Source organism: Petaurus breviceps, unplaced genomic scaffold (genome assembly GCF_028583685.1).
Source record: "Petaurus breviceps papuanus isolate PSGF00001 unplaced genomic scaffold, PetGlider_PUasm1.0 90654, whole genome shotgun sequence".
NCBI lineage: Eukaryota > Metazoa > Chordata > Mammalia > Diprotodontia > Petauridae > Petaurus > Petaurus breviceps.
The window spans coordinates 498058-525537 of NW_027187301.1; the positions used below are offsets into that span (position 1 = coordinate 498058).

Sequence of the window (27480 nt, forward strand, 5' to 3'; positions counted from 1 at the left end):
AGTGGCCAGTAGGCTGGGGTGACTGGAGGAGGGGTCTAGGAAGGATCTTTATGGGAGTGGCCAGTAGGCTGGGGTGACTGGAGGTGGAATACCGGGACAAAGAGTATGAGGTTTAGATAGGATCACCCTTAGGAAGTAGCTGGAAGGCATTTCCATAGGTAATAGACAATGAAGGGCTCACCAAAGTAAAGGGTAACAATAGGATTGACTGTGGACAATAATGAAAGACCAGTTGACAGGAGTGTAGCCTAAGGCCAGTGTCAGAGACTTGAAAGTTCCAGGAGAGTTGGGGGGGGGGGGTGTTTCCAGAACAAGTAACCCATCAATAGCACCCTCATGATATGCTTGGTTCTCTTCAAGAACTACAAGAACAGGGGGTAGTGGGTGGAGTAATAGTTCATGGTTTTCCTCACTGTCAAAGTGGTCTGAAAACTGGAAAACCTCAGAACTGTAGTACTGCCCAACTCCGCAAAATCATATACATACATATATGTATATGTGATACAAATACTTCTCCAACATAATGAAATTTGACTTGAGACAGTTTGACTGATGCCATGCTTTCCAGTCTCACATGTCTCTGGGCATGTGTAAACCAGTCTGTTGGGAGAGGCAGCAAGTACTTTTGATGGGGTACCTGGGGTCTAGGTCAATTTGTGAAACCAACTTGTGAAACCAGTCTGTGAAATTGTAACTGCAATTTGTATTGTAAAATTGTTATCTGTAAAATTCCTTTCCCAACCTCCGACTCTGCCCCTTCCCCCTATCCCTAGGCCTAGGTAACACCTTGGGACTCCTTACTTAATCCCTCATGTCTCCTCCGGCCCGCCCAAATCTTATCTAAACTATCTATGCATTGAGGTCCCTTCCCTCTGGTTAGCCCTGACAATGGCAGCCTTACCCTTTAAAAGTAAAAGCATGTACCCCTCTCACTTGCAGGTCCCCTAAAGGACTCTTGCCTGCTGTAATGGCATATTAATAAACTTCCTCAACTCTAACTCCAAGCAAGGCTGAGCTGAATTCTTTGCAGACGCCCTGTTGAACCTATCGGGATTCCCTCCCCCATCATCTCCTTCCCTTCTCTGTTCAATTCCTTCAGAAGGCTATAGATACTAGATAGATTCCCCTTTTTCTCTTGCTACTCAATTATAATGAAAATATGGCTTCTAGCTTCATCATTTAACTGAAATTGCTTTCTCCTAAGTTATCAATGAGCTCTTCCTTAACAAATATAATGACATTTTAAAAGTCCTCAACCTTTTTGACTTCTGTAATATTTGACACTGTTGATCCCTTTTTTTCTATTAGATATTTTCTCCTCTCTGGAATTTTGATCACACTGCCCTCTCTTAATTCTTCTCTTAACTGCCTAACCCCTCTTCAGTCCCCCTGACTGGATCTTCATTCTTGTCATGCCTAGTAGATATAAGTCCCTCAAAGCTCTATCTTGAATTCTCTTCTCTCTTCTCTGTATTATTTCACTGGGTAGTATCCTTAGCTCCCTTGAATCCAATTATCACCAATATGCAGATGATTCCCAAATTTTATACATATAGCGTTAGTCTCTCTCTGGGGCTACAATGCCCCAGCACCAACTTCCTTTTGCACATCTTGGTCTAAATATCCCAAAGGCATCTCAAATTCAATATGTCCAAAACAACTCATCTGTTTGAGTTTTTATTTGCATATACAAAAAATGGAACATACCTCATAAAGATACATATGTGTGTATCCTACAACTTTTTTTTTTTTGGAGGGGGGAAGGCAGGGCAATTGGGATTAAATGACTTGCCCAAGGTCACATGGCTAGTAAGTGTTAAGTGTCTGAGCTCAAATTTGAACTCAGGTCCTTCTGACTCCAGGGCTGGTGCTTTATTCACTGCACCACTTAGCCACCCCCATACTTATGGGGTGCTTGGGATCTATGTTTGTAACATCGATTTGTAAAATCAATTTGTAAAACCAGTTTGTAAAATCACATTCCCCCTTCCCCCAGCCTCAGAGCATTAACTCTGCCCCTTCCCCCTGCCAGCACTCTGCCTATCAACAATTTGTAAACTGTTTATCTCCCCTTAGTATAATGGCCAGCTGCACCTATGAATCCTTCAATGCACTATCTGTAGGTTAACTCCTTAGCCAATTATACACATACTGAGTCTCAGTTAGCCTCGGTTCCCAACATCCATCTTGTCAAACATGACACTGATGGGTGGCAGACTAGGTACTTCTCAGTCAGCCCTGACCAATAGCTGACCTAGTGACATTTCAGGCCTAAAACCACACCTCCAGGTAGCCCCCCTTGGGCTATTTCCCAGTGAATTGTGGGCAATACACCTGCACAGTTAATATTAAAAGTGAATGTCCCTTTAAGCACTGACCACTTGTTAACTCCTCCCTAATCCCACCCTTACTCACCTAGTTAGCATAATTAACATCTAATTTATTCTCTGACTCCTTAAAAACTATACTTATGACTTCTTTAAGTTTTCAGGTTCCCTAAGAAGCCCTGCCCACTGTAAACTTTTATAATCCTGACTCCCAAGATTGCTTGGGCCTTGTGAATTCCTTGCAGACTGCATTGCAGGGATTCTGGTCATTGATCAGAGTCCCTGTATAACCTATTGCCTCCCTCCCCACCCCACTCCCATCAATACTGCTTGTTAATATACAGTTGATTTTTTTCTTTTTTGTTAGAGGATGTATTTGTGTTTGTGAGGAGTATATATTAGTGAATAAGTAATATCTTTGATATGACTACATAGTGTGAAAGCTCATATTTAAAACTGGAAAATTTTAGAAAACTTTTCCCCAAGAGTTTTTTTGTTTATTTGAGATGCTCTTCTCTTTCACCAACTCAATTTGAGGAAAACATTAGAAATATTGAATCATGATTTTTTAAAAATTGTGAATAAAATGCTTAAGATAAATTATTCATCCTGTTATCTGCCATTAGTTGGGTTAACCTGAAATTTGTTCATCACTGGTCTACTCTGAGTTTTTTTTTTCCTTTATCCATACAATCTGGATGATAATACTTAGTATAAGTATAACTAAATATAAAAATTATAACTACCCCAAATGGGGTGGTTGAGTATCAAATGAAATATTTATTTTAAAATTATACTCTGTAAGCATAATATTGAAAAGTAGACTGATATAGGGATCAAAGGTCACCTTGGAGTTAAAAAGACCTGGATTAAAGTCTTCCCTCAATCTCCTACTAGGTATATGCCAAGGCCAAGAAGCCTCATTGCTCCTGGGACCTATCTAAATTACATCCACTTATTTACATAAGGAGAATAGTTTTCTCTCTCTAATGAAATCATGGGACCAGATGGAATGAAAATAAAAACCTTTGAAACATTTTTTAAGTCATTACCGTATACTGACTGATGTATAGTTTTTATTCTCCTCCTCCCCTTCCCCCCCCATTTGTATAACTAAAACTCCATGGATATATTACTCTATATTATCTCCAAGGAACAGGAGTAAACACTATCAGATGTAGACTTTCATTTGTTCCTAGACCTTATCACTGTTAAACCTAAGAAACTAGCTCAAAGGCCCAGGACAGGGAGTGAGTGACAAGGACAAATGGGGATGAGGGGGACAGTGCTGACTGAAATCCAGTGACCTGCCTTTGAAAGTCGAGGCTCAGCTCCATCCCAGGGGCCCTTAGGTGGCTCAGTGCAGAGAACACCGGGTCTGGTGTCAGGGAGACCTGAATTCCCATGGAACCTCAGACACGAGCTGTGTGACCCTAAGCAAGACACAACCTGTTTCCTTCAGTTTCCTCAAATGGGATATTCACAGCACCTACCCCAAAAGGGCTTTCAGGATCAAGTGAAATATTTGTTAAGCACTTAGTACAGTGCCTGGCACATGGTAAGAAATGTTTACTCATGAGAGGATTCTGGGAAAATGAAGGAGTAGGTCAGAAAACTTCAAGCTCTCAAGATTTTCCTTCACAAAAGAGATATCACCTTTGTGCAAACATAGATCTGTGAAGACAAATAAGAGTAGGGGAAGAACTGGGTTCCTCTTGGGATAATTGAGAAAATCTGAAGAAAAATCCCAGGATTAGATTTCCTCCCAGTGGAGAGTAAACACCTCCAAGCCAGGGTTTGCTTTAACAACAAGAGGCAAGCTTTTTAAACAAGTGTCAAGCCCTAGGGGTAGCTGGGTGAGGAGGCTGCCTTGGCCCAGCCACCTGAACTTTTACCTCCAGGACAGTGAGGGGCATTTGGCATCTGACCTGGGGAAGATCTAAGGAATCTCTGCGGACAAAGAACACCAGACTTAGCAGTGCTGCAGAGAGGTATGGGGTGAGAAGGAATCAGCAGAGACCCAGTGAGTTCAGAAGCAGTGGACTGGGGTGGCACTGACTGTGGGTACTTATAGGAGGCTGGAGGTCTTGGTTTGAGTCTTGGTCAGAGGGGAGAACTGAAGAGGATCAGAGACCAGAGGCACCCCTCCCCCCATACTCCAGGACTAGATGTGATTATGAAAATAAAATTATTATTAAAAAAAAAAAAGATGCACAGGCAGAGGAGAAAGAATCCAACCACAGTGTGCTACTATGGGAATAGAGAAAACTGGGGTTCATCTTCAGAGGAGGATACTGAATCAAAGGAACCCTCTTCTGCTTCAAAGAGTAATGTCAAATGGTCACCTGACCAAAAAGAATTCATTGAAGAACTTAAAAAAGACTTTGAAAATCAAATGAGAAAGATAAAGGAAAATGTTTTTTAAATAAGAATAATACAATAAAAAAAGATTATGACAAGAAAGTTGACCAATTAGAAATGGAGATCCAGAATCTTAAGAAAATGACTCCTTCAAAATCAGACTTGGGCAAGGGGAAGCCAGTGAAGTTATAGGAGATGAAGAAATTAAAAAAAAAAACGCAACCAAAATAGAAAGAATGAAAAAATGGAAGAAAATGTGAAATATCTCATAAGAAAAACAATGGATCTTGAGAATAGATCAAGAAGAGAAAATATAAGAAGAATTGGACTACCTGAAAGTTTAAATCAAAAAAAGAATCTTGATACAAGAAACTAATAGAGAAAATTGTCCTGAACCATTAGAACAAGAGGGGAAAGTAGAAATAGAAAAATTCACTGATCACCACTTGAAAGCGATCCTATGAAGAAAACTCATAGAAATATTATACAATTCAGAAACCCCCAGATCAAGAACAAAATATTATGATAAACAAGAAAAAGACAATTTACGTATGACAGTATCACAATTAGACTCACACAAGACCTACCATTGGCAACAGTAAAAGGTCTCAGTTCTTGGAACACTATATATCAAAGAGCAAAAGAACAGGGGCTCCAGCCAAAAACATCATGCCCAGAAAAGCTAAGCATAATTCTGAATGAAAGAGAAAATGAGAATTTGATCAATTGTCAGACTTTCAGGACTCTGTTGAAAAAAAAAATCCAACACACTGAACTCAACAGAAGATTTGACATATAAGATACAAGAGAAATATAAGGTACATGCCTATGACTAATTACAAGGGACTCAATAAGGATAGAATGTTTACCTTTTATATATAGAAACTATGAAACCTATACCTAAGATTGTTACTAGTAATTAGGTAGAAAGATTGGGATAGACCTGAGTATGATATGACTTCAAAAAGTAAAACCAGTCAGCAATAGCTAAAAGAGTAAATTATCTTATACAAATGAGATGCAAGAGGAAGAACCCATGCAGAGGAATTAGATGGTGGAGGGGAGGATGTTAGTTTTGGAAACCTATTTTCATTTGGAATGGATTTAAGAGGGGGAAATAAATATACATTTGGAAGAGTATAAAAGTCTTCTAAATTTAGAAAGAAATAAAACTCCAAGGGGATAGGGAGGAAGGAGATGATAAAGGAGGGATTTTTACAGGGGAGGGTGAGGGAATAGGTTAAAGGGGGGATAAAGAAGGGTCTTTAGATTTAGGTGAATGGGAGGATAAGGTAGGGAGCTTTAGAGGGGAGGAGGATGGAATAAGGTCAAAGAAGTGTATAAGGGTGTTTAGATTTAGGGGGATGGAAGGATAAGGGGGGGACTGCTGGAGTGAGGGTAGGTTAAGTAATAAAGAAAGCATGGTAGCAGGTAGAAGTAAAGTAGAGGTGTTAGGAGAGAGGAAAAAAGAAAAAAGATGCATAAACATAAAAACAAGATTAGGAGTAGAATCTCTCAGGGAAAGTATATGTTTGTATATATGTATATACATATGTGCATATATGTATGTATATAGCAATAACTATATATAAACATATCCATGCTCAATTGTAGCCTTGGGGTGGCAGGGAAGAAAGGGTGAAAAAGAACAAAGTAAAAAGTGTACAGGAGAGAACAAAAGAAAGCCTACAAGGAAGCAAAGATGGACAGTTTTCAACATAACGAACAGAATTTAATATATAGGCTTTCTTGAAATGATGAGTTATTGCTATATAGTTAAATCCTCTCCTATTTTGTGCACATGGCATGATTTTTCTTTTCTTGTTTTATATTTAAGTTAATAATCTTTTTTTTTCTTTTCTTATTAAGTATTTAAGTTTTAGTATATGTCTAAAACTTAAAAAAAATTTTAAAAGACAAAAAGAAATGTTCATTCCCTTCCCAGGGGGACCTTCTGTGAGATGTAACTTCTCTGAGGCTCATTGCCCTCTTTTTTAATATTAGGGCGTTGAACTAGCTAATCTCTAAGCTCTCTTCTCTGTCTAAATCTATGAGCCTGGGACTAAAGCTTTAGGGCTGAAAGGAGCTCCTGGCTGGCCTTGTAAAGCTCTCTCTGAATTCAGAACGATAGTCTACCAATAAATAGGCTCTTTTTTTTTTTTTTTAAAGGGGGAGACACGAGTCGGTGCTTTTTCTGGCTTCAAGTTATCTGGAATTTTGACATCTTTATATGTGAACCCCGTTCCCCCAAACAAGACCCTGACAGCAGAGCTGACCCCATTTCCAAGCCCTCTCTCTTCAGTCTAATGGAAGTGAGCAGGGGTTCTGATTCGAGAGATGTGCTGGTCCCGGAGGGGGCCAGGGCAGGGAGCCTGGGGAAGGGGCTTCTTGCGAGGTCCAGGATAGTCTTTCTTCCCTCCCGCCGGAAGACCCCAGCACAGCCTTTGCTTACCTGAAGTAGCGAGGTCTGCAACAACCAGAGAAATGGATTGTGAAGGTGAGGAATAACAAAGGAGCTTTGGGGAAACGAAACTGAAAGTTTGCAAGCCATCTGGGGCGGGGCGGGGTGCTAGAAGTTGGACTAAGGATCCAGGAAGGAGTGCTGACTGTACCTTTGCCTCTGATCTTTCTAGTGCCCAGTTACTCCTTGCAGAGCCCAAAGTAGAAGCTATGGCTCCCCGGCTCACCATTCCTGACCTTGCCTTGATAGCCACTGGCGGCGCTGCCTACAGTCCTCCTTCCTGGGTCGGTGTGTCAGAGAGTTGCTCTGGACTGGAGAAGAAGCCGGAAAATTATTTCCAGAGCCCGAGGAAGTCAGGGGGAGCCGAGTGCAAGGTCAAAGCTGGCCTCCACGAAGGCACTTTCTGGGTGGAGTTTTTGGAAACAGCAGGTGAGAATGAAGGGCTGGGGGAACTGCTGGACAGAGACCAGAGTGGGAGGAAAGGCTGCGGCGGGAGACGTGAACTGGGAGAGGACCAAGGTGGAGGCCAGGAGAAGGGGCGCTGGGAAATGGTGATGGGGTTAAGAATAATAATAGCTTCCGTTTATATAAAGCCTACCATGTGCCAGGCACTGTGCTAGGCTCTTTGCAAATATTATCTCATTTAAACTTCGAAATGACTCTAGGAGGTAGGTGCTCCCTATTATCCCCATTTTACAGTTGGAAAAACTGAGGCTGAGGTTAAGTGGCTTGCCAGTGGTCACATGACTAGTAAATGTCTGAGGTCACATTGGAACTCAGTTCTTCCAGACTCTGGCCCCAGAACCACCTAGAGGTCCCTAATGGTGGGATAAATTTCTGCCCTTTTAGAGGCCTCTACTCAGTGTTTTCAGTGGGGCTGGATATGGGCTCTCTCTCACCTTCATTTTGGAGCTCAGGATTACCAAGGAAGGTAAGGGACCCATCCCCTTTGTACCAGGTCAATATACATTCATCATAGTTGTGTGGTTTCACCTCCTTCTTGTTCTTAGAAAACCAAATATCTCCCAACAATGCCATCCTTCTGCCCACAACTCTCCCTTGGAAGAAGGTGGTTGAACCACCCCAGTGGAAAAACAAAGCTGCCAATTGAGGAGGACTTGAGCTGTTTCTTGGAGGGTGTGTGTGTGTGTGTGTGTGTGTGTGTGTGTGTGCAGAGAAAGAGGGACCAAGATTATATCTGGATCACGTGGGTTCTCACTAACCCCTGTATCCCCCAAACCTTGACAGAGTGGACTGGACCCTGGATTTTCTCAGGATTGATTTACCACCCCTTGTCTTTCATATGGGCCATTATCTGGAGTTCAGGTTCAGTGAAGCTCCAGATATGAATAATGAAGAAAACAGATAAGAAAAGAAGAAAACAGATAAGCCTTTTATTACCTGTATATTAAGATTCTGAGCAACAGTGTCAGAGTACAGAAGAAGCAAAAGAAGACAATGAAGCAAATATAAAGCTAAGAAATATTATACAGGGTATCCATAAAGTCTGGACACATAGGAAATCTCATGCTTATTTTAAAGAATGAAATGAAATTTTCAACATTTTATTTAATTAGCATAAAACTTAGCCGTGACAATTTCATATGGAATAAAAACTTTCTTTAGCTATTGGGGACTATTTTCCATATTAATGAGATGAATTTAATTAATGAGATTCCCTATGTGTCTCCTATGTCTTCCTATGAAATTTCATTTATGCTAATTAAATAAAATGTTGAAATTTTCATTCATTTCATTTCTTGAAAATATGCATAGTTAATGAGATTTCCTACATGCCCATACTTTAGGGGCACCCTGTAGAATATTATTGGCCTACAAAGGTGTGGATGATAGCAAACTTTCTTTTAAAGAAGATGAAATCATCCATAGATAAGTCAGGATGCTGAAAAAACAGGCCACTGGAAGGGTGAAGTTAAAGGTGAAGAAAGAATATTTCCAGATAACTTTGCTATTAAGATGCATAAACAAGTTAAGATTTCATTTCCACTCGGATGGTTCAGCCTGCTCTTTTCTGGAAAAGGTTTGGCACTGGAAAGGTAGTATAGCTGAGAGACTCCTTGTTTTGTAACAGCATAAAGGAAGTTTTTAGCCATCACTGACTCATTCCTTTCCAGACTTCACTCTGGACTTACTCTACCATGCCCCAGGCTATTCACTCTGAAGCTCGTTCCAGCCCTCTAATTCACTTAGTGGAAGCACCCTCTGCCTAGGAGGACTTGCTTTCTGATTTGATGGCTCTTTTAAGACCCTCCTTTTGAGAAGGGCACCAGGCCAACCACACCTCATTCCTCTCCACTGTTTAAGCTGGACTTTCTCTACCTCTGGCCTAGGCTGTAGGCCTAGCATCCCCATGCCCTTTCCTACTTCCTTTAGTGAGTCAAGGCAAGTGTCAGTCAGTCTACATTAGACTGAGAAATTGCTTGTGTACCTGGAACCCTTCTAGATAAGGGGCCATGAAATTTTGATAGTCTAACAATTGCCAAGGGGAAAGAATGTGACTTTTGACATTTTAATCAGTTATGATTTCTCCTCCCTTGCCTCTCCCATTTAGGTCGAGACTTTTGTTTTTCTCTTCTCTTTTTCTCAGTTTCACATATATATGCAAATGTCTGTTAGGATTGTGAATTCTTTGTGCTTGCTTAAGGGTGCCACATGCATATTCATTTCTCTTGTAATAAATCTAGTTTTTCACATAAATTTCACAAAGTTGTAATTGCCTATTGACAATTCCCAGGTGAAAGCAAATTGTTCTTGGGTAGTTTCAGTCACAGGTAGAGAGAAAATAGCATTGGTGAGGTCATAAACTACATTCCACTCCTCCTGGACCCAGGCTACCTGGTCAGTCACAATTATGAGGTCAGAAAAGTTTGCAGCAATGGGGATAGCAACTTTGTTCAGTTCCCTGAAGACCACTGTAAGCCACCGCATGCCACCTGCCTTTCTCACAGGCCATGTGGGGTTGTTGTAGGGACAATTAGGATAGTGAAATATTTCAGCCTCTGTTATCTACATCTATAGAGGAAATACGTTTCATTTACCTTAGACTGTGATATTGTTTGGCTACATGAATGCTTGAAGAAATGCTAAGGGTTTCCCTTTGGCCTTATCCACAGTGACTTGCAAAGAAATTGTCCAAGGGGCCTACATAGGTATCAACTCCCAAGAGCTCATAATGCCCCTTCCTTCCATAGTTTGCTCTCTATAACCACCCCCACCCCCACTGGAAACTAGCTTACCCCATCAAAGGTTCCATGGTATGATGGTAGTCTAGTTGCCAGTGTCCAGCAGCCTGGCATATCTCAATGGGGAATGAGCTTTAAAAGATCCTTTAGACTTGGGTGCGACTACTACTATGCCCCTACTGCCCAGCTCTCATAATAGAATTTTATTAGCACCTCATCCCCATAGGCTGATGTTTAAGAGTCACATACAAAATTCTCTCTGGGAGATGTCATCACTCTCTCTGCCTACCTAGCAGGGCAGTGGGCACTTGCATGCCTCCTTTAGCTATCCCCAGAGTTTCTATTCCTATTCCTATTGATAATAATACTTGCCCTATTTACCACTATCCTGATATCCCGCTCAAATTTCACCAGTATATCTGCCTATACCTATATGGTTACATGACAGGGGTAACCCATAGCTAAAAGCTAATGCTGTTCAGGAAGAGCTCCATCTGAAGGCAGAGCCTAATTACCCTTTGTGCAGATTGGTCACAGGCTGTGGAAGATCATTGTAAGGGAAGCCATACATTTATAATCTACTTCCTTTAGGGATTTTACTTCTTTCTTTGCAGATCTTATCCGAACAGGGGGCTCCAGTAGGAATTGATTTTTTACAAGACCAAGTACAGAAAAAGTCTCTAGCCTAGTCACTTAAAAATAGGTAAAGAGCCATCTCCATCTGGAGCACCTAAATTTAGTTAACTTCAAGAGTCAGTCTTAAAAAGAAAAAGAGTCAGTCTTCTGAGAGCTTGCCAGGTCAATAGAACTCTGTTTCAGAGAGGGTCTCCCCATAGGCACACTGGATAATGCCCTTAGCAGCCATTGCCCTACTGAATCTTCATGCTGCTATTTAAATTTTTCTTGAAACCTCCCTAGTTCTTTCCTTGCTGGTGAAAGCCCTCCCATCCTCTGTTCTGTGGGGCAGTAATAGAATTCTATTAATTCTAGAAAACCCCAGATTTTCTGACCACCAGTTCACAAGTTTCATTCTCACTTCTGTCCTCAATCTCAAGTCATCTAACTCTAACCTTAGAAAAAAAACAGCATGTTTTTTTAGTGAAATCTCTGCATCAGAGATTGTAGTTGTGCCCCTCAGCCAATGGGTAGGAACCCATTGTCTGAAGTCTTTTGATGCCTGCTTCCATAAGGATTTCACCTTTATGACATGTACTGTTAGTAACTCTACCTGCCAACTCTCTGCTTTCATTCAACTGTCTTGAAGGGCAAGAGTTCTTTCTCTAGCTACTGAGAGTTTGGGGCCAGTTTGCTTGAATCTGTCTTATGTTGACAGTTTAGATATTCCATGATGATTAATAGTAACCATGGAAGAATAATCCTAGTTCTTTCTTTCTCTGTCAGCCTTCTCTCACACTACTCACTAAGCTGATAACTTCCACAATGGAGGCCTTCTCTGTGTTTCACTTAGAGGACTCACCATATACTACCAGAAGGGCCCTTGCCAGAGAGTGCCAGATTGCAGGATCTGGCCATCAGATCATCCTTCTCTGTAAATGCATTATCTTTTGACTTTAACCCACTTGACAGGTTCATTGACATTGTGATTCAGAGCTAATCCTCTGGTAATTTAAGTCTGATACTGGAATAAGATAAGATACACATATATCATTCAACTGTTAACAAGAGGTTTATATAGCCATGACATAATAAGGATACTCAATAAAGATACAACTTATCTCTGGTAGACTGCACCCACTGTTTTCCACATGAAATGCTTTAATCATTCCAGGAAGGGTCAGTGTAGGGCAGCATGACATTTGGTCTTGTGATGTCAGTCTGGTCTGAAGGGTCCTGATGTCTATGTAAACTAGTCTTTTTATGCCTTGAGGTAATCTGGACTGGAGACATCACCAACATCCCCTGAGGCCACCTGGAAGCTGCCACCACAGCTAAGTGTCTTGAGTCTTAGCTTCTTTGGGCCAATCAAATCTTGGGCTTAGTTTCCTTTTTGTAAAAGATATAATCAAGCCTTGGACTAATCAAATTTTGAGCATAATTTCCTTTATGGAAAAGAACTATCCTAATTTACAGGGAGGAGTGGGAACCTTATAGATACTGGTCCTACCACAAATACCAACAAAAAGAACACTACTAGTAAGATGCACTCTGAAAAAGGTGAAGAATAATACATAATAAAGCACCCACCCCTTCCTCGGCTGATAGAGGGTGTATAGAACAAAGGAGAGAGAGGGGCACATCTTTTCAGATGGATGATGGTTTATGTTTGTTATATAGGACATTTCAATTCTGAGTATGTGCATATCTGTGTGTACCACCTGGAACTGACTGTAATGTACAAACCAGAGGAGTCAAAACTACTTTCTTAAGGGGGGTGGGGGAGGGAGGAAGAAGGAAAGGGAGAGACCGGGAGAGAGAGCAAGTCTCTTCTCAGGTAGTAGTCCTTGATGCTGTGTCTGCTATATACTACAGCACCCTCTAGGAATCATAACCACTACTTACACTTTAGGAAGGTCAAAGGATCACAGATTTACTGTTCCATACAATAGAAGCCTTAGAGATTCCCTAAGTCCAAACATCTCTTTTTATAGCAAAGGAAACTGAAAAGCAAGGGTTAAATGACTGTTCAGGTACACACAATTAGTAAATATATTGGTCAGCTTATTCTGAGTTCTATCCATTTTCTGAACCTATAGTGTTTAGAGGAAGGAAGGAAGGAAGAAAAAGAAAGAAAGAAAGAAAGAAAGAAAGAAAGAAAGAAAGAAAGAAAGAAAGAAAGAAAGAAAGAAAGAAAGAAAGAAAGAAAGAAAGAAAGAAAGGAAGGAAGGAAGGAAGGAAGGAGAAAGGGAGGGAAAAGAAAGAAGGAAAGAAAGAAAAGAGAAAGGACAGAAAAAGAGAAAGAGATTATTTCTTCTTAGAAGTCTATCTTCATATCCTTTCCAGTTTTCCTCTTCTTCTTGTCCTTAAGTGTCCCATTCATCTTTCTTCTTCTAGCTTTTGTCTCTCTTCCTGTCACCCTCCTATTCCTGTTTCTCCTTTCTGGGTCTCACATTTCTCATTTATAAAATCAGGGGTTTGGATGAGTCAATGTCTGGAAAGTTCCATGGAAGTCTAAAATTCTAAGATTCTGTTATTTTAGGAATGTTTTCAAAGATCTAGTTTAAGTATACAGTTTGAAAGATTGATAGAATTATAAAGTATAGGTTCCTGATCTTATGACTTGGTTCTATATGTTTAGGGAGGAAGAAAAGGTTCCTATCCTGAAAGTTTGAAAGGAGGAAGACATAGAAATTCTAAGTCCTACAATTGTATTTGCATACAACTCATATGCTTATTTTATTTAGCCGAATTGAAGTCTTTGGGCCCTTAGCATTCCCTTAGTTCAGGTTTGATGTTGGGATGAAGTAAGGCACTTACATTGAACACTAACACAAGGAGGCTTGCTTTGTGCTAACACAACCAGGGGCAGGGAAATGCAGGGCCAGTCACCCTGATCCTTCTGGCCTCCAGCCTCTCAGCTTGATTCTTAATACTCCAGGTTCTGCTCCCTATCATTCTATGTCCTTAGTGCCCTACCCTATGTCAGGTTGGACAAGTCCACTTTACAAAACCTCCTTATGAAGCTCGGTTTAACAGACTCCAGAGTATTAGAAAGAGAACAATGAGATGGAAAAGGAAATGAGGGGAAGAATTGCATAATAATTATAATTTCTATCAGAGAAGATCTAGAACTGACAAAAATTGCAACTCAAGTTTGACCTACTTAGTACTTGAGTATCGTATAACTTAAAATGACTCACTATGAAGCTTCATTCCCAAATTAAAGAGCAGACAATAAAAATGTAATGAGGGTTGAACCACATCTTGCCACCAACCCCTTTTTATATAAAAAAGCAGGTTTAAATCTCAGCCTTGCCACTTAATTATCACATAGAGTGATTGACTTGGAGGGGTGGAACAGGCAGAAAAGACTCGTGTAGAATATGATATTTGAGCTGAGTCTGGAAGGAAACCAGAGAAGCTTGGAGACAGGTGGGAAGGGAGAGTGTTTCAGGCCTGGGGAGCAGCCAGGGAAAGGCACTGAGTCAGGAGATGGAGGTTGTGCTTAAGGAACAAAAGGCTTGTGAACTTGGACAAGTATAAAGAGGGGAGTTGCCTTGTCTTTTCCTCATGCTTTTTAACAATTCCTAGTTATAAGGGGTGGCTTCCTGGGGTAGAGAGGGGAAAGCATTTTTTTGAGTCAGAGAGAGAGCTTTACGAGAAAAGGAAACTGAATTCTGGTAATACCATGCCTAGTATGTAAGTGCAATTCCAATTTTCTCTTTTGCATTGTAGAGAAGTATTGTAAAGTCTAACTTCTGAAAGTTGGAAGCCAAGAGGGTTTAAAAGTCAGGCTGGAACTGCTGCCTAAGGGGAAGTTTGGTGATTCCTGGCTGGGAAGCTGTTTACAAACCAGAGGGTGAAAACTTAAGAGCTAGAGTTTGGGGGGGAGGGAGGGAGGAGAATGAAAGAGAAAGTTTTCAAAGCCTGGTGATTAGGTTCAGGACTAGAGAAGAGGAGGGAGGGATCAGATTGTTTACCTCTGGTGCTGAATGGTCCTTGGGGTCCCAACCCCTCCCCTTGAGAGAAGCTGCTAAAGAATTTGCAGTGCTACTTCCAGAGTCCCCAGAGATCTGGAAGGGGAGAGTGTATACTCACACTGTGGATGGGATGCTCTGAGATTCTTCTCTTTTACCATGAGGAAGATAGTTAAGGAAGGGTAGTACTGGGAAGGGGCTAGAGTCCAGGCTGAAGTGATGTGAGAAGTGAATAAAGAGATGAATAAGCTTCTCTTGCTTCTTGTATATGAATGTCAAATTTTCCATTCAACTCTGGTTTTTTCATCAAGAATGCTTGAAAGTCTTCTGTTCCAATGAATGACCATATTTTCCCCTGAAACATGATACTCAGTTTTGCTGGGTAGGTGATTCTTGGTTTTAATCCCAGCTCCTCTGCCTTCTGGAATATCTTATTCCAGTCCCTTTGATCCCTCAGTGTAGAAGATGCCAGGTCCTGTGTTATACTGATTGTGTTTCCACAGTATTCAAATTGTTTCTTCCTGGCTGCTCGTAATATTCTCTCCTTGATCTGGGAATTCCAGAAACTGGCTATACTATTCCTAAGAGTTTTCTTTTGGGGATCTTTTTCAGGAGGTGATGAGTGGATTTTTTTTTTAAATTGTAAAATATAGCGTTATTTAGTCTGACTGAGGAACATCTCCCTAAATGGATGGAAGGACCATGATTCTATAGTTAAATGTGATCAAGAAAATTGTAGTCTATTATCTCCACTTGAGAAACTCATATTTTATCCACCGATATTAGATCTAGTTAATTTCCATATCTAAAGTTTCCAGTTTCACTAGGCAGAAGATTGAAGAGGTTCCCCCAAAAGGGTAATCACTCATTCAAGAGAATTTTCTGCTTACTCTTTAGTGTACCTATGTAATTAAGGTGTCATAAATGGTTCAAAGTTATCAGCAGTTTGTGAAGCTGGTATTTGAACAGCATTAAAAATATCTCTTTAAATATTGTCCAAAATGTTTATTTTGAAGAACTAAAGATTTGCTCTCCTCCCCCATCAACTGATTAGAGTAAAAAAAAAGTCTTAGAAAAATATGAATAACCAAAATATCAGAAAGAAATCAGATAGGTTAATAATTGTGTTTTGTGAAAGTAGTATGTTCACACCACTGGTGAACTGAAGAGGCAGTCAAAGGCATTTAAGGCTTATGAGAATGTCAGGGAGAAATTATTCACTTTAAAAATCAGTTAATAAGAGAACCAAATTACTCTCTTAATAAGGCAGACCCTTTGATCTAAGATCAGGCCAAGAGCTTCTAGATGACAGAAGGTACAGAGGCCCCTGGAAGATCTGGGTGCAAAAGTCTGCCATTAAGAATAGGTCTATAAACAAGGGAAAAGGAAAATTGGCTGGACTGATTAAGCACTTGCAAGAGGTCAAATCAAGTCCAATATCCCTTTCAAGTTGCAGCTTAGTGAGTCTTTCCCTGGCTTTTGTGAGAAAGAGGTTGAAAAGCCTCATAGGATGTCTGCAGAACAATGCATCATGGAGGCAAATTTAAAAGGACACAAACAGATTTGACACCCGTTTCCTTAAATATTAGTAGTGCCCCCAGAAAAGGTAAAGGTCCTGCATCATCACTCCATATAATTTAATGCCTCTGTGAGCTAAATGGTCTATTACCCTTCTAAAATACAAGTTGTATCCCTTTACCAGACAGAGGAGGGGGGAACGTTCCTTGGGAAGCTGTCCAACCCAATCATTCACATGGGTTTTTAGTCCTCTAGTGACACTGTCAATGGCTACTGCTGCAGGACCATCCCAGATGTACATTGCCCACCAAAACACAGATGTTCCTAGTACCCATGAAGATTCTACTCTTTCCCCATTTTCTCTCATCTTTGGAACGAATTCTGGGATGCAAACCTGGGGAATTCCTTAATGCTCCCATAAGATTTGTTTTCTCTATTCCCTGAAAGGCTGTGTCCCCTGGTCCTGTGTAGCCCTAGCTGTTTCTAGAACACAAGTTTGAGCAGCAAGCTACATGAAAATCTTCACACAAATCATCCACCCCTCACTTCCCCTCCCCACCCCAACTTGTACTAATTAGAAACTATAAACCTTGGCACCCTAACAGAAGAGTTTCTAGTCTGAAGATGCTAGTATTAGTTTCCTTTAGTAGAAAGAGATGCTGGATTTGCCACCTGGTGGATTGAGGACTTTGTTGTGTGAGCGAGGCCTGGGGCCCAACCTGGGCTCATCATTGTCAATCTTGAGTTTAGACTCAGCTTCCTTGGCTTGTTCCTCCTTTCCTTTGTCACATTTCTCATCATGTCCTTCTCTTGAAGATTGTGTATTCTCTGTAGCTTTGAGTTGCAATTTTGTGTCCTCACCTTCACATAAAACAATATGATCCTTGGGCTTGTTTGGGTGTGCTAAAGGTGCAGTAATGGTGACTGGAGACCGAAAGATGTCACTTGTCTTCCCACCAGGAGGATTCAAACAATATCGAGCCTGGACAGGAGTAGGCTCTTCAAAGATGCCACTTCCTTTGCCTCCTGGAGGATTTGGCCTTTTGGGTGTATTCTGAGATTCCTCGGATGATCCAAAGTCTACTTGAAGGAATAACTTCTTCTGGAGTTCCAAAGAGATTGCTTGAGTCTCCTCCAGGGGATTTCATTACCCTGGAGCTTGGCTTGCCGCCCTCATTCTCCCTCCCCTGGAACATGTCAGCAGCGGCTGAGGCAGCAGTGGTAGTTGTGGCAGCCAAAAGGCGGCAGCAGCAGTGGAGCTCCTCTCGCACTGCAGACAAGCTCTGTTCCCCGTGATAGGGGGATTCTTTCAACCTCTATTTTGCCCTCTGGTTCTAGAACATCAGGGCAATTTTCCTTGAGAATTTCTTGGAGGCTGATTTCTAGATTCTTTCCCTGATCGTGGCTTTCAGGTAGACCAATAATTTTTAAATTATCTCTCCTGGATCTATTTTCCAGGTCAGTGGTTTTTCCCTTGAGATATTTCACATTGCCTTCTATTCTGTCATTTGTTTGGATCTGTTTAACATCATCTTGATTTCTCTTAAAGTCACTAGCTTCCCTTTGCTCCAACCTAAATCCAAGGAAAAGATTCAACTCATTGAGCTTTTGAGATTCTTTTTTCCATCTGGCAAATTTGGCTTTTCAAGGCGTTCCTCTCCTCATTGCCTTTTTGAGCCTCTTTTGCCATTTGAGTTAGTTAGTCTGTTTTTTAAGGTGTTATTTTCCTCAGTCAGTCTGTTGACTCTCATTTCATAATTGTCTTGCATCGTTATCATTTGTCTTCCCAATTTTTCCTCTACTTCTCTTATCTGCTTCTTAAGGTCCTCTATGGCCTGTAACCAGCTGGTATTTTCCTGTGAAGCTTTTGGTGCAGGAGTTCTGACTTCACTGTCTTCCTCCTGTTCCATGCTTTGCTCCTTTTTGTCCCCAAAATAGGAGTCTAATGTTGGAATCTTCGGTCTGCTTTGTTTCCTTTGCCTGATCATGTCGCCCCTCAGTCACTTGACCCCTGGGCTTTTTGCCACAGTAGGACTCTGCCACCAGACAGGGGAGCTTTCGTCCCAAATGCTGGGGTTTTCTCAGCTGCCGTGGGTGCCCTCTTTGAGGCCTCCACACACTCTGGCAAGCTGGTCACACACCCTAAGACCTCCACCCTAGACTGCAATCCAGATCCAAGCAGGTTAAAGCAAGAGCGATTACCCCTCAGCCTGGTCACTTGGACCCCCTACAGTCTGCAGGCCAGGAGCTGAAGCTGCCATGTGGTGCTGGCTGTGTCAGCATCTCAGCGGCTTCTCAACCTGTGGGCAAAAGCCTATGCATTCCTGACTACTGGTCCTAAAGTCCACACTGCACTGACCTCTCACTTTGTCCTTCGAATCTTTGTGTTGATAAATCTGGAGACGGCCACAGCTGCTGCTGATCTGGAGTCCCTCCAGCTGGCAGCTGGTCAGGCCCACCCTGGGGCTAAAACCTCTGGCTCATGTGGGCCTGGGCTCGGCTCCCAGAGCTTTGCTCTGGCCGATTCCTGCCAGCCTGCTGGGCTGTCCTCAGCAGGAGGTTAGCTTCTCTGTGTCATTTTGTGGGTTCTGCAGCTCCAAAGTTAGTTTAGAGTCCTCTTTTTAAATGGATTGGGGAAGATGGAAGCCAGAGCCAGGTGGAGGTCCTGCTTCTACTCCACCGTCTTGACTCTGCCCCCTTGTCTCTAGTCTTAAGCTATGGATAAGAAAAATTTTAAAAAGAGAAGCCATCTTGACTCCACCCCCTGATCCATGACAATTTCAAAAGACTCATGGTGGAAAATGCATTTGACATCCAGAGAAACACTTATGGAGTCAAAATGCAGATCAAAGCATACTATTTTCACCTTTGTGTTTTTTTTCATGGTTTTTTTCTTTTTCATGGTTGTTTCTTCTTTTGCAACATGACTAATGTGAAAATATGTTTAACGTGATTGCACGTGTAATAATAGCATCATTACAAAGAAAAACCTATGTGAGATTGCTTGCCATATTGAGAAGCAAGGGAGAAAAATTTAGAACTTAAAATCTTATTTTAAAAATGAATGTTGAAAACTATTCTTACATGTAATTGGAAAAAAGAAGTCATGACTAACCTAGAAAAACAAGTTCAGTACAGTGGTGGGTAAGAAGTCATATTGAAAAGTGAGTGCATAAAGAAATGGAGGCAAGAGATATAGCCTACTCATGCTAAAAGTTTGATATGTAAAAGGAGAGAGATAAGGCTCATCACCAGAATAGATAAGAGAATCAGAGTGAAAGTTTTTCATTTGTTTGTTTCAGGATAGGGTAAAACAGAGTATATTTATTGGCAGAAGAAAACAAGCCAACATATAAGGAAAAACTGAAGATAAAATGAAGGTGTTGAATGGAGCAAGATTGAAAGGAGATTGGAGGGATCAGAAGGTTCAGTTTATAGTATGACATCAGAGGTTAAAAGGAGAGAAAATGGGAGAATTAATAGAAGTTTCAAGGTGAAGCTAAAGAATGCTGAAGATTATGGAGAGTTGGTTCCAAAAGGGAGAAGATTGGACATAGACTTTATGAGAAGCATGTTGGGAAGCTAATAAAAGAAGGAAAAAATTAGTTGGCCTGCAGGCATGAGAGCCAAATTACTGTTAAGTAGCATACATTTATAGTACATTTTATACAACAACTCTTTTTAATAAAAAAAATTTTGCTACTAACAAAACTAAAACCAACATTTCCATATACATGGTAGAAGAGAAAAAGAAGATTGTTCATGAAATTTCAAGATTGAAATTTCAAATTTTGTCTATAATCTACAGTGCCTATTTAACATGTAACTTTCAAAGTTACTCTGCTTGTCTGTGATTCTGGATTTCCTTCAATGACCTTTTTTATTTCTTTTTATTTTTTTAGCTCCCAACTTCCTCCACTAAACTTAAAAAAGGAAAAGAAAAAGACAAAACCTTTGTAACAGATGCATGTTCAAGCAAAATGAATTCCTACATTGGAATGGCAAAATTCCTACATTCTTGTATTTTTTCATATTGAAACGAGTCCATCATCTTTGTCAGGAGGTGTCCTTCTGGAGTCATGATTGGTCATTGTGTGTGTGTGTGTGTGTGTGTGTGTGTGTGTGTGTGTGTGTTTTAAAGCAAATGGGGTTAAGTAACTTGCTCAAGGTTACACTGTCAGTTATTTTTTTGTGTGTGTGGGTGCCGAGTATCTGAGGCCAGAACCAATCCCAAGTCTCCCCACTCTGGGGCTGGCGCTCTTACTCACTGCGCCACTTGGCCACCCTGGTCATTGTGTTTTGATCAATATTCTTATATCTTTCAGAGTTGTTTTTCTTTGTAATGATGCTATTATTACATAAGTTATTCTCCTGATTCTATCCACTTCACTGTGTCAGTTCACATAAGTCTTCCTCAGTTTCTTTGAAGCTATCTATTTTATCATTTCTGTTTCTTGATGTCTCAAAGAACCATTAACCCTGACTTGCCCAATTCTAATTTTTTTTAAAGCAATTGGGGTTAAGTAACTTGCTCAAGGTTACACAGCCAGTTATTTCTGGGTGTGGTGCTAAGTATCTGATCCCGGATTTGATCCCCAGGTCATCCCAACACTGGGGCCAGTGCTCTTACTCGCTGTGCTACCTGGCCACCCCACCCAATTCTACTTTTTAAGAGATCATTTTCTTCATTGAGTTTTTGTACCTCTTTTTCCATTTGACCAGTTTTTTCCCCTAAGGTGTTATTTTCTTCATTATTTTTTGTGCCTCTTTTTACCAAGCTGTTAATTGTCTTTTTGAAAATTTTCTGCATTGCCCTCATTGCTTTTCTCAGTTTTTCCTACCATTCTTTTTTTTTAAACAATTTCTAAGCTTTTTCAAGAATTCTTCTCTGACTTTCAAGAATTCTTGCACAATTCATATTTTTCTTTGAGACTTTGCTTGTAGCTGTTTTGACATCATTGTCTTCTGAGTTTGTGTCTTGATTTTCCCTGTTACCATAGTAGCTTTTTATGGTCAGGCTCTTTTGTAGTTGTTTGCTCTTTTTTTCCACCCTATTTCCTGACTGAGTTTTATGTTACATTTGGGCTCTGTTCCCAGAGTAGAGGTGTTGAAAGCAGCATAATTACAAGCTTCAGGCTTTTTAACATTGCTCTTTTCAGAAATCATTGGGGGTTTTGGAGGTCTTGGTACTTCTAAGATGGTGTCATCCAAGGAGAGATGTAATCACTGCTTCCTTGCACATGGAAGCAATATGACTCCTCAGTGTCCCAGATCCCTTGAGACAGCAAGAGCTCTTCTCCTCCCTGGAACTGTGACCCAGAAGTGGATATAGACAATGGAGTTGTCAAACAGTGCCCTGTCTTGCATATAATGCTAGCACAGAGGTCCCCTGTATAGTCTTTTTCTGACCAGTTGCCTGATTCCTTGATGGTCTCCAGCTTGAGAGTCCCAAATCTGCTGGTGTTGTGGCCAGGTAGGCTTCAGGCCAGCCCTCAACCCAGTGTCAGAGACCTCTTCTTCTTACCTCCTAAGTTGTCTTGGACTGGAAAAATGTCTCATCTTGACCTTATATTGGCTTTGCTGCTCTGAAATTTAATTCAAGATGTTATTTTAAAGTTGTTTGGAGGGTGTAATGGGAATGCAAATTTGGAAGATCTTCCCTGCCCCTAGGCTAAAGTGCACCTGAAGCCTGGGGTGGGAGGCTTGTTTTTCAGTAGATACTTCTTGATTGGCCAGTGAGTCAATAAGGTTGTTACATTCTCTGAGCCAGGAGAAGGCTATATAAGCCCTGATGTGTAGCTTTGTTTTGGGGGCTCACTTTGAGAAGTGTTCTGTGATTTGATCTGTATTCTGGGAAGCCATTGTCCAGGGTCCCCCCAGCTTTGAAAAACCCAGATGTGGAAACCCAGATGTTGACTGGGTATGGATGTAATGGTTGGACAGTTTGGAAATCTGTCTACTTGATCTGTTTCTGTCTTGATAATTCTGCCTGTATACTTTGAAGTTCGGGGTGCTGACCTTTTCCCCTGAACAAGGTAAATGATATATGTCTGACTGATTAAAGTAAGCTTGTTAACCCATTTTGAGTTGCTTTCCTTTAACAAAGCAGATCCAAGAACCTGTGGTGGAAGCAACCCTGAGGACGCTTGGGATGCTTGCTGCTACAGAGGGAAATGTTATAGGAAGATATGAAGAACAATTGAAAAAAATTAGGTCTGGATGGGTTGTAATCTGAACCATAGACAAGAACAATCAAAAGCATAGAGATTTAGAGCTAGAAGGGACCTTTAAGTGGATCCAACCCCCTCATTTTACATATGAGAAAAATGGAATAGAAAAAAGGTCAGTAGCTTTCTGACGAGCATAGCTGGCAAAGTTCTGAGTTAGGATTTCAATCTAGGTCTTCCTGACTCTACAATAGCCTTTGTTCTTATCCACTACAGTATCCCATGTCTCCAAAATATCATCAGCCCTAGAAAGTTTGAATGATTGCCATGTTGTAACGAAAATACACAATAATATAATCCCAAAGGGGCCTTAATTTCAGTGGTAGATCAAGGAACTTCTGTGATGTATTTTTCCCTTTCATGTCTACCTTACACAAATTATCACTTCTCTTTGCAGTGGGTGAATAACTACTTGCAAACTGATTTTTTTAAAATTATTGATATATTTTCTTTTGTTGTGATACAACAAATACATTGAAACAAGGCTCAAAGAGAACATTCACCAATATAGCCTGTTTCTGAATCCTTAACAGTAAGGAAAGCTGTGTCCTTTCATTTTGACAGTATGATACTGGCCCCCATATCCAATCTGTTGTTAAGCCTTGTTTCTACCTTCACAAAAGCTCTCATTTATGTTCCCTTCTCTTTACTCACACAGCCAACACCCTGGTTCAGGTTTTCATCATGTTACTAGTGAATAGTTGCAGTAACCTTCTCATCTCTCTGCCTCAAGTTTCTCCCCACTTCAATCCATGCACCACTCAGTCATCAAAGGGATTTTCATAAAACTCAGTGCCAACAATGTCATCTCTCCACTCAGTGAACATCAGGGACTTCCTGCTATCTCCAGAATCAAATATAAAATGCTATCTTTGCAGTCTTTTCAAAATTTACTCATATGCATGTAACAGTCCAGCTACACTGGCTTCCTTGCTGTTCCTCACACACTGTACTCCATCTCCCAATTCTGGGTCTTTGCATTAGCTATCCCCCATGACTCAAATGCTCTCACTCCTTACCTCTGCCAGCTGGCTTCTTAAACCTCCACAAGGCTCAGCTAAATCCCCCATTCTGCAGGAGGTCTTCCCTTTGTTCTCCCCTCTGAGATTACCATCCATTTATTTGATATATAGCCTGTATATCACTGTTGGCATGTTTTCTTCCCTATTAGAATGTGATAAAGATAGGGATCATGTTTCTGCCTCTCTCTCTCTTTACCTACAATTAGTACAGTGCCTAGCATATGATAAGTGCTTAATAAATTCTCGTTTCCTGACAGGCTGATTGAATGTTGTCCTTTGGGGTTGTTTAGAGATTTCTTGCCTCTCTACATTGACTTCACTTACATGGCTATAGTCATTGTCTATACCAAAGTTTTTGGCTATGCTTTTAGTAAAGTGGCTTTTAGACAGGTTATAGGAGACATTAGTTTGATGAGGGAAACTCTGAGATTAACTTAGCAAACATTAAATAGTCAAGTGTTCTGTGTAAATTCTTATACTAGAGCAGGGGAATGCAATGATTACTTAAGTCAAAGACATAACCTTTAAGTAGTTTATTGAGGGGGTGATATATATATATATACATATATATATATGCATGTATATATGAATAATCTAAAATGAAAGAGTAAATGTGATGAAAGCAAAGAGAACATTTCAACAAAATGAAATGAGATATTATTACTTTGATCATGTGTCCAGGCATCATCATAATTGGTATAATATACATTTCATAATCTTAATTGTGTAAAAAATTTGTCTTTTTCACAGCTGCAGCATGGGGAAAAGGAGCTCTATATTGGGCTAAGAATACACCCTCCAAACCAGACACAAACTGGAAGAAGTACCTCTACAATGTTCGAGTCCTTACTGTTGATTACATTCTTGGAAATTCATCATTCATTGTCCCTCCACCAAAGGAACCGCAAGATGCTCTTGTTCTAGATGACGGTGTCATTGATCACAAGAAAAATCTAAGCTTATATGTGGTGTTTTATAATCACCAGTCTTATCCAGAGTCCCTCATTACTTTCAGGACGTAACATTTTGATTTCACATCCAAGAGATATTATGCAGACACTGTCTGAGGCCAGATTTGAACTCAAGTTCTCCTGACTCCAGGGCCAGTGCTCTATTTACTGCACCACCTAGCTGCCACAGTATGAATTTTACTGTATCCTTCTTGTAATCATTCTTCAATTAATAAATGATCAGAGGTTATGAACCAGCAGTTTTCAGAGGAAGATCAAAGCTGTCTATAGGTATATGAAAAATTTTTAAAGTCACTTTTTAAATTATAAACTTAAATATTGAAACAAATACAAAATAAGAAATGATAAAAAAGCATCGCTCTGTACACAGTAGAATGTAAGAGAGGATTCAAAATGTATACCAAAAAATTTTCATTTCAAGAAAGTGTATATAATAAATGCTATGCTTGTGTTCAAAGGTGTTCATCTTTTCATTGCTTCCTTGCAAGTTTTCTTTTATTCCCTATTGTGCATTTTTACTTAGTTCCTTTCCCCCTTTATCCCACCCTCAAGAAGGATACAATTAAGCACGGATATATATATATATATATATATATAGTGTGTGTGTGTGTGTGTATACATGCATCTTATAGATTCTCCATCATTCTGGGGAGCAATTTGGAACTATGCCCAAAGGTCAACCAAATTGTCCATACTATTTAATCCAACAACCACTACTAGGTTTGTATCACAAAGAGATTTTTTCACAAAGGGGAAAGTACCTATTTGTACAAAATTATTTATAGCAACTCTTTATGTAGTGGCAAAGACTTGGACATTGAAGTGATACCCAGTAATTGGGGAATGGCTAAATGAGTTATGGCATACAAATGTGATGGGATACTATTGTGCTGTAAGAAATTATGAAGGGAATTATTTCAGAAAAACTTGGGGAGACTTGTGTAAACTGATGCAATGTGAAATGAGCAGAATCAGCAGAACAACTTATATAACAGCAATATTGTGAAGATAATCAGTTTTGAAAGACTTTGTAAACTCTGATTAATACAATAACCAATCACAGTTCCAAAGGACATAGCAAAACATGCTATTCCCTTCCAGACAGAGAGGACTTAGTTTGCAAATTGAAGCATATTAGAATATTAGATATATTCTCTTTCTTCCTTTGACCTGGGTAATGCAGGAATTTACCTTGTATGAATAGGCATATTTAGAAAACTTTTTGTTTTGCTTGCCTTCTCAGTGAGAAAGAAAGCAGAGAGGAAAGGTCATTAATAACTGAAAATAAAATTGAGTGTTAAAAAATAGAGAAAATGGGATTTCATAGACAGTCTTTAAGGATCGTGTCCACATTTCTGAACTATCCTGGGAGGGAGTAGCAGTGACTTGTCTCTGAAATTGTCCCCTCTTTCTTGGAATAGTAAAGATTTATTTGACCAACACAATGTATGTGTAATGACCAACTTTGATAGACTGGGCTCTTCTCAGCAATGCAAAGTTATAAGACAACTCCAAAAGACTCATGATGGAAAGAGATGTCTACATTCAGAGAAAGAACTACAGAGTTTGAACGCAGATTGAAGCAAACTACCTGCTCTCTTTCTTTTTCTTGTTTGGTTTTGTTTCCTGTTTCACATTGTTCATTTCATTGGTTACAATCTTTCTTTACAACCTGACTAATGTCTAATGTGAAAGTATTTGCTGATCCTATACTTGATTGCATGCCACCATAGTGGGGGAGGGGTAGAGGGAGGGGAAGAAAATTAGAAACTCAAGGAACTGTGAAACTGAATCTTGTAAACTAAAAATAAACAAACAAATTAATAAAGATAATAAAATAAAATAAAAAGATTTATCTGACCTGCATTAAGCACACATGCCCCTGGGTCCTAGAAGATAAGAGTTAGATGGGGTCTTAGAGATCATCTAGCCTAACATCTTTACAAAAAAGGGAGCTTTTCTGGCAACTTACAGCAATCCCTTTGCTGGTTATGTTTGTTTTTATAAGGAAAGCTGTCTTTGGTACTTGGTATAGGGATAGGGACTAGACTCATGATTTCTTGAGTATAGGTAACTCCTAAATGAGGAAACTCCCTCTATCAATGCAGGTTGGCACTTTCTCAACAATTTATAATCCTAAAGAGTTACCTTTATGATTGATGTGTCTAGGGTCACACAGCCAGTATATTGCAAAGATGAGATTTGAAACCAGGTCTTCCTGGTTCTGAGCAGGCTCAAAATCTACTGAGACATGGTTTGTTTGTTTTTTAAATATACTGTATAGTTCCTGGAAAATTCCCATTTATTTTTTGTATTTTTACTTGGAATTTTCTTGGTATTTTGAGGAATATGTGGGCATTTGTCAGAATCAGTCAACTAATACAATATGAGGAGGGCATTAATATTTCAGGAAATGGTATAATTGTTTTTATATATATGCCTGTGTGTGTGTGTGTAATCACAACAAAAAGGAAAAATTCAACTAAAATGAAGAACAGAGAAATATAGATTGAGAGCTGAATAGGACTTGAAAGTGACCAAATTCCCTCATTTTACAGATAAGTAAAGTGGGAATTGTCCAGGGTAACAATGAGCTGGCAATGGCCAGGATATAGTGTCTTTCCACTGTAACATGATACCTCTTAGTCCATAGCTCAATAGTTGGCATTCTTGGTCTTATTGACCACTAAGCTACTGTTTTGGTTTTGAGTCTTGCTTACCTAGACTATTCCATTGATCAAGACTTCCATTTTTAGAGAGTATCAAATACTACTTAATACTGAAACACTCCTTCT

At 40.1% G+C, this 27480-nt stretch overlaps 2 protein-coding genes and 1 pseudogene across 2 annotated transcripts in view; 1 reads left to right on the forward strand and 2 right to left on the reverse strand.

Moving 5' to 3' along the window:
* The window catches only part of PARP9 (poly(ADP-ribose) polymerase family member 9), a 62999-nt gene extending 55615 nt beyond the window's left edge, over window positions 1–7384 (reverse strand). The window contains exon 1 of the mRNA XM_069064920.1: window positions 7141–7384. Within this exon, the coding sequence (XP_068921021.1) occupies window positions 7141–7378 (238 nt within the window). The 5' untranslated portion in view covers window positions 7379–7384. The remainder of the gene's footprint in view (window positions 1–7140) is intronic.
* On the forward strand, window positions 7286–25142 carry LOC138143699 (protein mono-ADP-ribosyltransferase PARP15-like). The gene is made up of 2 exons (XM_069064925.1): window positions 7286–7578; window positions 24465–25142. Exons 1-2 carry the CDS (start codon window positions 7359–7361, stop codon window positions 24734–24736), a joined length of 492 nt encoding a protein of 163 aa, XP_068921026.1. The 5' UTR covers window positions 7286–7358; the 3' UTR covers window positions 24737–25142.
* LOC138143697 (jupiter microtubule associated homolog 2 pseudogene) lies at window positions 15938–17697 on the reverse strand (annotated as a pseudogene).
* Window positions 25143–27480: the final 2338 nt, after the last annotated feature.